The 14175-nt window shown below is 41.2% G+C and overlaps 1 protein-coding gene across 3 annotated transcripts in view; it reads right to left on the bottom strand.

The window, feature by feature from the left end:
• Nucleotides 1-14175, bottom strand: part of LOC105542198 (chromosome unknown open reading frame, human C3orf20) — a 94833-nt gene that overhangs the window by 75342 nt on the left and 5316 nt on the right. The window contains exons 2-5 of one of the 3 annotated variants that reach the window (XM_011983635.1): nucleotides 11829-11990; nucleotides 10971-11584; nucleotides 9796-9936; nucleotides 7496-7615 (exon numbers count right to left, since the gene is read on the bottom strand). In XM_011983635.1, the coding sequence (XP_011839025.1) occupies nucleotides 7496-7615; nucleotides 9796-9936; nucleotides 10971-11448 (739 nt within the window). In that variant the 5' untranslated portion in view covers nucleotides 11449-11584; nucleotides 11829-11990. The remainder of the gene's footprint in view (nucleotides 1-7495; nucleotides 7616-9795; nucleotides 9937-10970; nucleotides 11585-11828; nucleotides 11991-14175) is intronic. The other 2 variants (XM_011983636.1, XM_011983637.1) reach the window with 2 other exon arrangements.

Genomic DNA, 14175 nt, shown 5'->3' with positions numbered 1-14175 from the left:
TAAATAAATAAATAAATAAATAAATAAATAATTTTTAAAGAGACTGAAATAATTTTAAAGAATCAAGCAGAAATTCTGGATTCAAAAATACAATTGACATTCTGAGAAATTAGTCAGAATCTTTTATCAGCAGAATTTATCAAGCAGAAGAAAGAATTAGTGAGCTTGAAGACATCCTGTTTGAAAATACACAGTCAGAGGAGACAAAAAAAAAAAAAATAAAGAATGAAACATGGCTACAAGATTTAGAAAATAACCTCAAAAGGGCAAATTTAAGAGTTATTGGCCTTAAAGATGAGGTAGAGAAAGAGACAGGGGTAGAAAGTTTATTCAAAGAAATAACAACAGAGAACTTCCCAAACCTAGAGAAAGACACCAAAATTCAAGTACAAGAAGGTCATAGAACACTAAGCAGATTTAACCCAAAGAAGACTACTTTAAGGCATTTAATAACCAAACTCCCAAAGGTCAAGGATCCTAAGAAAGGATACTAAAAGCAGCAAGAGAAAAGAAACAAATAACATACAATGGAGCTCCATTTGTCTGGCAGCAGACTTTTCAGTGGAAATGTTATAGGCCAGGAGAGAGTGGCATGACATATTTAAAGGGTTGAAGGAAAAAACCTTTTACCCTAGAATAGTATATCTTGTGAAAATATCTTTCAAACATGAAGAAATAAAGACTTTCCTAGACAAACAAAAGCTGAGGAATTTCATCAACACCAGACCTCTTCTACATGAAATCCTAAAGCCAGTACTTCAATCAGAAAGAAAAGGTGTTAGTATAAAACTCACTGGTAATAGTACAGAGAAAACCAGAATATTACAACACTGTTACTAAGGTGTGTAAGCTACTACTATCTCAAGTAGAAAGACTAAAAGACAAATCCATAAAAAATAATAGCTACAGGTCAGCGTGGTGGCTCACGCCTATAATCCCAGCACTTTGGGAGGCCGAGGCAGGCAGATCACTTGAGGTCCAGGAGTTCGAGATCAGCCTGGCCAACATAGTGAAACCCCCATCTCTACTAAAAATACAAAAATTAGCTGGGTGTGGTGGTATGCGCCTGTAGTCCCAGCTACTTGGGAGGCTGAGGCAGGAGAATTGCTTGAACTCAGGAGAAGGAGGTTGCAGTCAGCCAAGACGTGCCACTGCACTGCAGCCTGGATGACAGACCGTGACTCCGTCTCAAAAAATAATAATAATAATAATAGCTACAACAACTTTTCAAGATATAGTACAATAAGATATAAATAGAAATAACAAAAAGTTAAAATGTGGGGAGATGAAGTTAAGGTGTAGAGTTTTATTAGTTTTCTCTTTGGTTGTTTGTTTCTTTGTTTATGCAAACAGTGTGAAGTTATTATCAGCTTAAAATAATGAGTCATAAGATAGTATTTGCAAGCCTCATGGTAAACTCAAATCAAAAAACACATAATGGGTACACAAAAAATAAAAAACAAGAAATTTAATCATACCACAAGAGAAAATCACTTTCAGTAAAAGGAAGACAGGAGCGAAGGAAAGAAGAATAAGACCACAAAACAACTAGAGAACAACCAAATGGCAGGAGTAAGTCCTTACTTATCAATAATAACATTGAATGTAAATGGACTAAACTCTCCAATCAAAAGACATAGAGTTGTTGGATGGATAAAAAAATAAGACCCCATGATCAGAAGCACACTCCACTTATAAAGACACACATAGACTGAAAATAAAGGAATGAAAAAAAGATGTTACACGCAAATGGAAATCAAAAAAGAACAGGAGTAGCTATACTTAGACAAAATAGATTTTGAAACAAAAACTATAGAAAGAGACAAGGAAGGTCACTATATAATAAGTCAATTCAGCAAGAAGATGTAACAACTATAAATATATATATACCCAACACTGGAGCAGCCAGACACATAAAGCAAATATTATTAGAGCTAAAGAGAGAGAAAGACCCCAATAAAATAATAGCTGGAGATAGCAACACCCTGCTTTCAGCATTGGACAGATCTTCCAGACAGAAAATCAACAAAGAAACATCAGACTTAATCTGTATTATAGACCAAATGGACCTAATAGATATTTACAGAACATTTCATCCAATGGCTGCAAAATACACATTCTTTTCCTTAGCACATGGATCATTTTCAAAGCTAGATCATATGTTAGGTTACAAAACAAGTCTTAAAACATTAAAAAAAAAAAAAAAAACCTGAAATAACAGCAACCATATTCTCTGATCACAATGGAATAAAACTAGAAATCAAGAAGAGGAATTTTGGAAACTACATAAATTCATGGAAATTAAACAACATGCTCCTGAATGACCAGTGGGTCAATGAAGAAATTAAGAAGGAAATTTAAAAAAATTCTTGAAGCAAAAGACAATGGAAACACAACATACCAAAACCTATGGGATACAGTGAAAGCAGTATTAAGAGGAAAATTTATAGCTGTTAAGTGCCTACATCAAAGAGAAGAAAAACTTCAGCCCAGGCACGGTGGCTTATGCTCGTAATCCCAGCACTTTGAGAGGCCAAGGAAGGTGGATCACTTGAGGTCAGAAGTTCAAGACCAGCCTGGTCAACATGGTGCAACCCTGTCTCTACTAAAAATACAAAAATTACCCAGACATGGTGGTGCGCGTCTGTAATCCCAGCTACTCAGGAGGCTGAGGCAGGAGAATGGCTTGAACTCGGGAGGCAGAGGTTGCAGTGAACTGAGATCATACCACTGCACTCCAGCCTGGGGCAACAGAGTGAGACTTCATCTCAAAAAAAAAAAAGAGAGAAGAAGAAGAAGAAAAACTTCAAATAAACAACCCAATGATGCAACTTAAAGAACTAGAAAAGCAAGAGCAAACCAAACACAAAATTAGTGGAAGAATAGAAATAATAAAGATAAGATCAGAAATAAATAAAACGGAAACAAGGAAAACAATACAAGAGATCAATAAAAACAAAAGCTGTTTTTTAAAAAAGTTAAACAAATTTGACAAGCCTTTAGCCAGACTAAGAAAAAAAGACAGAAGACCCAATTAAATAAAACCAGAGATGAAAAAGGAGGCAACTGATATTGCAAAAATTCAAAGGATCATTAGTCCCTATTATGAGCAACTATATGTCAATAAATTGGGAAATCTAGAAGAAATGGATAAATTCCTAGACACATACAACCTACCAAGACTAAGCCATGAAGAAATCCAAAACCTGAACAGACCAATAACAAGTAACGAGATTGAAACTATAATAAAAAGTCTCCCAGAAAAGAAAAGCCTGGGACCCAAGAGCTTCACTGTCAAATTCTACCAAACATTTAAAGAACGTACCAATCCTACTCAAACTTTTCTGAAAAATAGAGGAGGAAGGAATACTTATAAACTCATTCTATGATGCCAGTATTACTCTGATACCAAAACCAGACAAAGACACATCAAAAAAAAGAAAACTACAGGCCAATACCACTGATGAATATTGGTGCAAAAATCCTCAATACTAGCAAATTGAATTCAACAACACATTAAAAAGATCATTCATCATGATCAAGTGGGATTTATCTCTGGGATGCAAGGATGGTTCAACATATGCAAATCAATCAATGTGGTACATCCTATCAACAGAATAAAGTACAAAAACCCTGTGGCCATTTCAACTGATACTGGAAAAGCATTTGATAAAATTCAACATCCCTTCATGATAAAAACCCTCAAAAAACTGGGTATAGAAGGAACATGCTTTAACACAGTAAAAGCCATATATGACAGACTCATACCTAGTATCATACTGAATGGGGAAAAACTGAATCTTTCCTCTAAAATCAGGAACACGACAAGAATGCCCACTTTCACCACTATTATTCAATATAGTACTGGGAATCCTGGCTAGAGCAATCAGAAAAGAGAAAGAAATAAAGGGCATCCAAATTGGAAAGGAAGAAGTCAAACTGTCCTTGTTTGCAGATCATATGATCTTATATTTGGAAAAACCTAAAGACTCCACCAAAAAATTATTAGAACCGATAAACTCAGTAAGGTTGCAGGATACAAAAATCAACATAACAAAATCAGTAGCATTTCTATATACCAACAGTGGATAGTCTGAAAAAGAAACTAAGAAAGTAATTCCATTTAAAATAGTCACGAACTAAACAAAGAAATGAAAGATTTCTACAATGAAAACTATAAAACACTGATGCAAAAAAACTGAAGATGACATCAAAAAATGGAAAGCTATTCCATGTTCATGGATTGGAAGAATAAATACTGTTAAAATGTCCGTACTACCCAAAGCAATCTACAGATTTAATGCAATCCCTATCAAAATACCAATGGCAATCTTCACAGAAATAGAAAAAAACATTCCTAAAGTTTATATGGAACCACAAAAGCCCTAGAATAGCCAAAGCTATCATAAATAAAAATAACAAAACTAGAGGAATCACTTTACCTGACTTCAAATTATACAACAGAGCTATAGTAACCAAAACAGCATGGTACTGGCATAAAAACAGACACGTAGGCCAGTGAAACACAATACAGAGACCCAAAATAAATCTATACATCTACAATGAACCTATTTATGAAAAAGGTGCCAAGAACATACACTGGGGAAAGAACAATCTTTTCAATAAATGGTGCTGGGAAAACTGGATATCCATATACAGAAGAACCCCTATCTCTCACCATATACAAAAATAAAATCAAAATGGATTAAAGACTTAAATCTCAGGCCAAATCCCACAAACTATTAACTACTAATAGAAAACATTAGGGGAAACTCTCCAGGACAGTGGAGTGGGCAAAGATTTCTTGAGTAATACCCCACAAGCACAGGCAACCAAAACAAAAATGGACAAATCAGATCACATCAAGTTAAAATGCTTCTACACAGCAAAGGAAACAATCAACAAAGTGAAGAGACAAACCACAGACTGGGAGAAAATATTTGCAAACTACCCATTCGATAAAGGATTAATGACCAGAATACATAAGGAGCTCAAACAACTCAATAGGAAAAAAAAAAAATCTAATAATCTGATTGAATGAGCTTTCAAACTCATTCTTCTCAAAAAAAGACATATAAATGACAAATAAGTGTATGAAAAGGTGCCCAACATCACTGATAGAGAAATGCAAATTAAAACTACAAGGTGATATCATCTCACCCAGTTAAAATGGCTTTTGTCCAAAAGACAGGCAACAACAAATGCTGGTGAAGATGTGGAGAAAAAGAAACCCTCATAACTGTTGGTGGGAATGTCAATTAGCACAACCACAGTTTGGGGGTTCCTCAAAAAAATAAAGATAGAGCTACTATACAATCCAGTAATTCCACTCCTAAGTATATACCTGAAAGGACAGAAATCAGTATAATAAAGAGATATCTGCACTCCCATGTTTAGGGCAGCACCTTTCATAATAACCAAGATTTGGATGCAATCTAAGTATCAATCAACAACAGATAAATGGATGAAGAAGTGTGGTACCTACATATAATGGAGTACTAGTCAGCCATAAAAAGAGAATGAGATCCTGTCATTTGCAACAACATGAATGAAACTGGAGATCATTATGTTAAGTGAAATAAGCCAGGCACAGAAAGGCAAACTTCGTATGTTCTACTTTATCAGAGCTAAAAATTAAAACAATTAAACTCATGAAGATAGAGAGCAGATAGTTACCAGAGGCTGGGAAGGGTAGTGTGGAGTGGGAAGGGCTAATGGATACAAAAAAAATAGTAAGAATGAATAAGACCTAGTAGTTGATAGCATTCAGGATGATTATAGTCAAACATAATTTAATTATATATTTTTAAATAACTAAAAGAGCACAACTGAATTGTTTGTAACACCAAGGATAAATGCATAAGGTGATGGACACCCCATTTAGCTTGATGTGATTACTGCGTGCCTGTATCAAAATATCTCACATAACCCATAAATATATATACCAACTATACCCACAAAAATTTAAAATTAAAAAGAGTTATGTGAATGTGGTCCCTCTCTCTCTCTGCCTCAAAATATCTTAATATTTTTGGACTGTGGTTGACCATGGGTAACTGAAACCACAGAAAGGGGAAACCCTGGATAAGGAGGACTTCTGTATTTAACTTTTGCTTTGAAACAACCTTGCTCAAGACATCACCCTCAGGTTCATTAAGCAGAAAAAGTCATTAAATCACCAGGTGTCTTGAGGGTACTTCCTTTTCCCTCAAACTGACTGTGGGATCACAGGGCCAGATCTAGGGCCAGCTCAGGAGGGCACATGGTAATGGAGTACCAAGCCAGGCGCATATGCAGTGGGGTGCTGGCAATGGTGCTGTGGGTTATTGTACCACAATGAGATGAAGCACATATCAACACAGGTAAAGCAGTCAGGAAGGTGTGGCAGCCGCCGAAGCTACTCCGTGCCCGGAAGCTGAGGAGGTCAGCTCCTTTAAGCAAGGCATTTTCTGTCTTACAAGTCCACATCTGTATCCCCAGCATTTGGTACAGAGACTGACAGTTAGCAAGTGTTCAATAACCGTTTGTTCATTAATGGAAAGAGTATAGGATCAGCTTGATATGGTGAGTGATGAAATACAAGGCACGCCCATGATGACCATCTCCCTTTTACCGACATGGAGGTGAGGGCTGAGGAAGGTGGGTCACACAGCCAGCCAGGGGTGGGGGCATAGAGGAAATCCAAGCTCCTTGGCTTCCAGCCTTACCTCCAGTGTCAGTGGGAATCAACTGGACAGCTTGAGCATTCCTGCCTACCATCCACCCCCTCTCACCACCTTCAGGAACGTGGTCCTCTCCTACCTACCCTGTCCCCACAACCCATCTGTCATGGCTAGCAGGGTGGACCTGGGAGTTCTGCCAGGCTTTTCCCTGCTCTCTGCAGCCCCAGCCTGTCTCTCCTCTGAGCTTCTTCTTGAGCAGGTGTTGTTAGACTGCTTGTCTTCATCTGCCACCTGTTCTCTTCCTGAAGCCTCTCCTGTGTGTGTCTTCCTCAGTAGAATAGGAGTATCTTCTATGTCTTTGTTTCCTGCCCACACAAACTTGCCCAGTTTGGGATGTGCAACTGAGGTCTACCAGGTTTGATATCTAAATGCCTCTCTTCAGATACTAGTTCCCTCACTTGCTGCGTGACTGGACAAAGCTGTCTGAGCAGAGGCGTGAGTTTGGGATACTGTAGGGGGTGGAAGAGATGGGTTTGGTGGGATGTTGTCCCAGGGGAGGGACACCACATCACTGGGAAAGCAGGGCACGAGCAAACTGAAATGATGAGCCCGTGCTATGCAGTGATAGGGCTGGCTGTGATAACCTTTCCATGAGCAAATCTGTGTGGACAGCTGCTGGATCTCCAGGTGGAGCCACTATGTATCCTTCCAATCAGAAGACCAAATCAAACCATCCCACCAACCTACACAGGGTAGACAGAAACCTATCCCCCACCCCACTGCCACCACTAATGAATGGTAGGCTATGAGGTCTCGATAGCAACCATTGTTACCTATTTTCTTCTTGGCTTCTTTTCCAGTAGAGAGGGAAAAGCTCAGACAGGCTGTGGAAGAGTGGTAGATTAGCTGGTAAGGCGAGTTCACCCCAATGGCGGATATGTTTGCGAGGGACTCTGGAGTGGGAGAGAGAGAGATTCTTCTTTAAACTGTTTACTTTTAATTTTATTAGCCAAAAATGTAACATGGATTTCTTATTCTAGTAGTATGGTGGGTCAGATACTGTAAAGTGACGCAGCTGGTGGGAATGGAGACTGGTGCTGCTGTCATGGAAAACAGTATGGAGTTCCTCCGAAATTTAAAAATGGAACTACCATATGATCCAGCAATTCACTTCTGGGTATTTATCCAAATAAAAGAAATCAGTATTTCAAAGAGATATCTGCACTCCTATACTCATTACAGTATTATTCACAATAGCCAAGATATGGAAACAACCTAAGTGTCCATCAAAGGATAAATGGATAAAGAAAATGTCACACACACAGACACACAGACACACACACACACAGACACACACACACACACACACACACACACACGAATAGGATTCAGCTATTAAAAAAGGAAATCCTGGGCTGGGCATGGTGGCTCATGCCTGTAATCCCAGCACTTTGGGAGGCCAAGGCAGACAGATCATGAGGTCAAGAGATCGAGACCATCCTGGCCAACATGGTGAAACCCTGTCTCTACTAAAAATACAAAAATTAGCTGGGTGTGGTGGCGCATGCCTGTAGTCCCAGCTACTCGGGAGGCTGAGGTGAGAGAATCGCTTGAACCTGGGAGGCAGAGGTTGCAGTGAGCCAAGATCGTGCCACTGCACTCCAAAAAAAAAAAAAAAAAAGTTAATCCTGCCATTTGCTACAACATGAGTGAACCTAGAATATATTATATGCTGAATGAAAAAAAGAAAAGCCGAAAAAAAAAAAAAAGACAAATCCTGTATGATCTCACGTATATGAGGAATCTAATAAAGTCAAACTCAAACTCATAGAAGCAGAGAGTGAATGGTGGTTCACAGGACTGGAGGGTGGCAGCCGGGGAGTGGGAAGATATTAGTCAAAGGGTACCAACTTTCACTTATAAGAGGAATGAGTTCTGGAGAACTAATATACAGCATGGTGACTGCAGTTAATATCACTGTATTGCACTCAAAATTTGCTTGGGAAGTAGATTTTGTGTTCTCAACACACACACACACATGCACACACACACACACAGAGAAAGAGAGAGACAGAGAGACAGAGTTCACTGGGTGAGGAAAAAGCAACAAAAAGAACATTACAGACTCAATTGCTTGCTGTCTTCCAGATCCTGTTCCCCTTCTCTCTCCCCAGAGATCACTTCCTCAAATTTCCCCCTTCATGTTTTTATACCTGTGCTTTGTGTAATATACCTACGATATATTACTACTTTACATGCTTTTAAACTTTGAAAAATAATATCCCATAGCTTCCTCTTTTTTTCCTTAATACTATCATTGGAGATTTCTCTCTGTGAATATCTATGCTTTAGTGCCTCACTCATTTTCATGATTCATTATGTCCCACTGTCTAAATGGACCTTAATTTATATCTTTTTCTCTTGTTCATAAACATTCGGATTAATTTTTGCCATTCCAAAGAATTCTGCAATAAACATTTTTTTTTTATTTTTAATTTAAAGACAGAGTCTCACTATGTTGCCCAAGCTGGTCTTGAACTCCTGGAGTCAAGGGATCCTACTGCCTTGGCCTCCCAAAGTGCTGGGATTACAGGCATAAGCCACCATGCCTGCCTGCAATAAACATTCTTGTATGACTTCTTGAATATGTGTGAGAGCTTCCCTCGGGCTGTATGACTCAAGTGCAGCCTGTGGACTGCCACTGACCCATACAGGCCATGACCAGGCGAGCACAAAAGCTGAAGGTGAGCACTGAGAGGCCTGTGCAGCAACTTGACACTGCTGTGACATTTATCGTATGTTTAAAAGGGTCGGTCTACAACAGATTGGACATTTTAAACATGAGTCTTTCACTGCACATAGCTTGAGAGCACAGCTCTAGGGAACAACCTCTAAGAGGAGCTCCTGGGTTGTGAGGTGTAGCCATCGCCCACTCAGCAGATACCACCAAACCACTCTCCACGGGAATTGCACCAATTCATCCACTCACCCATAGCATTTGAAACCTGTTGCTCCACATCCACCTCAATTCTTAGAAATGTCAAACCTTCAAACTGGGGGTTTTGCCTTTCCATTGCATTCCTGCTGATATTGTTTGCACTTCCCACCTAAGGGCTGAAGCTCAAGTACCCACCTTTCCACAACTGTCCGCTGCTGTAGCCACTTCTCCCAGCTGTGCCGATCAGGCAGTTGAAGGCCATCTCCTTGGCATTGAGGTGGAGGAGCTGGCTGGCCTCCACAAAGCGCCTGGTGATGTCCAAGGGGTTGGCACCCACTAAAGCAATGAGAGAAAGCAACACATGTCCCTCCTAGCACGGGGCTAATGCTTCCAGTAAAGGACCTCTGTAAATGGCCCAGGAAAGAAGGGTAGAGTAGAGCACTATTCCTAGGGTATGCAGGGGTGAGGGGGCTACTGCGAAAGGCTCTCAAGCTCTCAGAACCTTTCAGGTGTTGCTTTGCTCTCCTCCCTCTGCCTGTCTCTCTTCCTACCCATAGGCCTGGGTACCGATGCTACTGGTTTCTGAAATGACGCAACATCCAGAAGTCTTGATCACTGGTGCTGCTCTAGGTCCTGGCCTTGATCCTGGGATGGCACCCTCACTTTGGAAGGACCCTGGTTCTTTTTTTTTGAAATGGAGTCTCACTCTACTGCCCAGGCTGGAGTGCAGTGGCATGATCCCGGCTCACTGCAACCTCGGCCTCCTGGGTTTAAGCAATTCTCCTGCCTCGGCCTCCCGAGTAGCTGGGATTACAGGTGTGCACCACCACGCCTAGCTAATTTTTGTATTTTTAGTAGAGTCAGGGTTTCACCATATTGGCTGGGCTGGTCTCGAACTCCTGACCTTGTGATCCTCCTGCCTCGGGTTCCCAAAGTGCTGAGATTACAGAGGTGAGCCACCACGCCTGGCCTGGGACCCTGATTCTTATGACTCCCCCTCATTCTGGCTCTACTGGGCTCTGTCTGGCTACTTCCCAATCCGCCCTCCTGATTTGAAAACTTCACATGCCACCCGGACATGGGTGCTGTCTCCCCACCTCAGCATCATTCTCACAAATACTACTCCTCAGTGCCTCTGACCTCACACCATTCCTATTGCTAACCTTCAAATCTGGACTCTGCAAAGGTGGGGCAATGGCAGGAAAAATGGGAGAACAGGGAGGAGTGAGAGGATGATTCCAGGAGCTGCAGAGGGAAGGCATCCAATTCCTACAGCATACCCACGGTTGCCACCTGTTCCTAGCATGTGCCTCTGAGATGCCTGTCTGTAGTGGGTGTGGTGGGCACATACACAAACATCTGGGGCTTACCCGACATAGACTCCACCATGGCCTTCATCTTCAGTTTGAGGAGCTCCGTCAGCAGGTGGATGGACTGCTGCTGAAACCTGTTCAGGGTCTCCTGCTGGGCACGCGCCTGACGGGCCATGGTGGGAGTGAGGGTGGAGCGCTTGGCAGTGGTTGCCAGCAGCACTGGATATGGTGGTGCTGGTGGTGGTGGAGGTAGTGGCTTCTTCAGTGTGGGGACCTGCACAAAGGTGGGTTCCATGAGCACCACCAGGGGGGCTCCAAAGCTGACCTCCAGGCCCAAGATGTCGGACGGGGTAGGCACTGAAGGGTCACTGATGAGCTCTTCCCAAGTGAACTCAAAGATGTTTCTGATGCCCTTTGGTATAGAAATGCCTGCATTCTGGCAGATCATGAGGAGTTTGGAGATGCGGGCCAGTAGCTTGGGGGCCATGGCTGTGTACTGCTGGTATAATTCTAGGTTACTCTTGATGTAACTCATGAGAGGGACCTTCAGCTATAAAGAGAGCTCTCTGAGAGGTGACTGAGAGCAAAAGTTCTTCCCTATGGTGAAGGCTTGGAGATGGACAGAATGGATGTGCTGAAATGACCCTTACAGGTCATTGAGCCAGTGGTTCCTATCCGGAAAGGACAAGAAAAGAGTTAGTCACTCTCCCCATAGTAGGGCAAGAGGATGTCCCCCTCCCTTACCTACCCAGAGACACCATCAGAGAGACCAATGTTAATGAGTCACTTTGGGAAGGGTCTGGTGATAAGTATGGTTCCAGGAAAGCTTCAAGGACAGTCACACAAACTGGGTATAGGACCCTGGGGGGCTGGAGGAATGGAAAGGCTGGGGAAGAGAGAAAGGTCCCATTGCACCTTTTGTAGTTAGAGATCCGAGGGTGGAAGATCTGCTTGTGGTCAATCAATAAGAACCTGCAAGAACAAAAAGATGTTTCACTGGTTCTCTTTGGAAGCGAGGGATGCAGAAGCTCCTGGTTGCAATGCCAAGTTAGGCTTGGAATTATCCAACACGTACATCTGAGGGCAGACAGGAAAGAATGAGAACAATGCATTTTCTAAGCTCAATCACTAATATAATTTGCCAGATTTCATCAAATCCAAGACATTCATGATCAAAGGACGCATCATCTTATAAGAAAAAATGAATGTAATCTGCCATTGATTGTAAGACATACCACAATTTCAGAGATGTTCAAGTTGGAAAATACGTGCCTGAAAATCAATGGACTATAATAAATATTTTTCCACTTTAATACTACAGTAGTGTTTACCCTGACATATTTCTACATTGTGTTTTATTTTTACCTTCTTAACTTATATGAAAAATAGACCACTGGTTGAAGAGAGGAAGCATAAAGAACAATTTAATGAGAAAAAAAAAAAAAAAAGGCTAGAAAAACCTGTAAATACACTGGCAGAATTTTGTAACCAGATACCGAAAGTTTCATTTTTCTGATCAAAATGAACCTGACAGCAGTCTTTAGTAATATATCAAATTAAAACTAGTCACATCTTATGCTACACAAAAATGATTTGTTTCTTATAATTCCCAAGGGACTTTATGAGCGTGTGAGCCTTTGTGAAAGACTCAAGAATCCAGAGCACATAGCAAAGGTCAACCCGAGGGAGACTTAGAGGAGGGGTGGGGAGGTCTGTCCCCTTTGCTGATGGCCATCTTTAGTACCTTGATGCAGAGTTAGTGAGTTGTTCCTGTTGTCCAACTCCAATGACCCTAACCAGCCCACTTACCACGAAGGGCTGCTGGCCCAAGGCTTCTGACCACACTTGTCAGTGAGTGCGGCTGTCCAACCATCTCTTCGACTACCTTTTATCCTGACAACCACTCCAGTCGACACACCTATGTCTTCTTTTCCACTAGACAATGCTCCCTTTCCCTTTTCAAACTCTGTCCCCCCCGGAGCCACCCCAAGTTCGCCATTCCAGGACAGCCTGCCTGGTGCCCACCTTCCGTGTTTACAGGATAGGCTCAGGGCCATGAACTCGTGTGTCAACCCAGTGGTGAGAAGGCTATCATCTTTCTTGTTTTTCTGAGGAATCAGAGCTCTTGGTCAGGAGTCACCATCTGCAGACTCCTGGCACGGAGGCCTTTCCAAACACCACATTACTTTTTCATGGTCTCTGACCTGCCTCCGTCCATCTATCAGTAACAAAATCTCCAAGGAACATGAGCCCCAAAGAGCAAACCCTTCTAGCATGCTGCTGTTTTGCAGATACAGTGGCTTCCTATGCCTATTTGTTGACCCCCTGACATCTCCATTCCTCAGCTTTGCAGACTGGGAAAAAGAAGCTTTGTTTTTGAAATTATAAGTCCACAGGACAAAGAAACCACTCAGAATTCCAGTCATCTGGGCAACCAGCCAGAGGGATCCGACCCTGACAGTGCAGGGCAGAGTTTTTCTTTTTTTAAAGTCAGGACTCAAATGAGAAGAAGGAGATAATTAATACAAATTTTGAAATATCAACTGGTTTGGGAAATTTGTCCCCTCTGCCTCCTGCCACCAGTTCCTTTGTTTTTGGAGGTTAATTTTGAAGATATATCTTACAGATAAAAGCTGAATTTTCGAACAGCTTTATTCAGATAGAATTCACATACAATCCACCCTTTTAAACGTGTGTACAATGGTTTTTAGTATATTCAGAGTTGTACAACCATTACTATCTAATTTTAGAACATTTTATTGCCCCCACACAAAACCCATCATCAGTCACTCCGTTTCCCCTCACCCTCAGGCAACCATTCATCTAGTTTCTGTCTCTGTGGATTTGCCTGTTCTGGACATTTCATAAGAATAGGATCATCGACTCTGGTTTTTTGTGACTGTCTTCTTTCACTTGCTGTAATGTTTTTGAAATTCATCCATGTTATATAGCATGTATGAGTACTTCAATCCTTTTAATGGCAGAATAATAGTCCACTGTATGGATATACCACAATTTGTTGATCTACTCATTTGTTAATGGGCATTTTGGTTATTTTTATTTTTTGCCTTTTATGAATAGTGCTATGAATATGCATACATAAGCTTTTGTGTGGGTGTATGTTTTCATTCTCTTGCATATGTATACCTAAAAGTGGGATTGCTGGGTCATAGGGTAAGTCAGTATTTAACTTTGTGAGGGCCTGCCAGACTGCTGCATCATTTCACAGTCCCACCAGTGGCTTTATAAGAATTCAATTTCT

This window comes from Mandrillus leucophaeus, unplaced genomic scaffold, assembly GCF_000951045.1.
Source record: "Mandrillus leucophaeus isolate KB7577 unplaced genomic scaffold, Mleu.le_1.0 Scaffold252, whole genome shotgun sequence".
Lineage (NCBI taxonomy): Eukaryota > Metazoa > Chordata > Mammalia > Primates > Cercopithecidae > Mandrillus > Mandrillus leucophaeus.
Note: the sequence above shows the minus strand (reverse complement) of the source record. Positions and strands in the feature narration are given on the sequence as shown.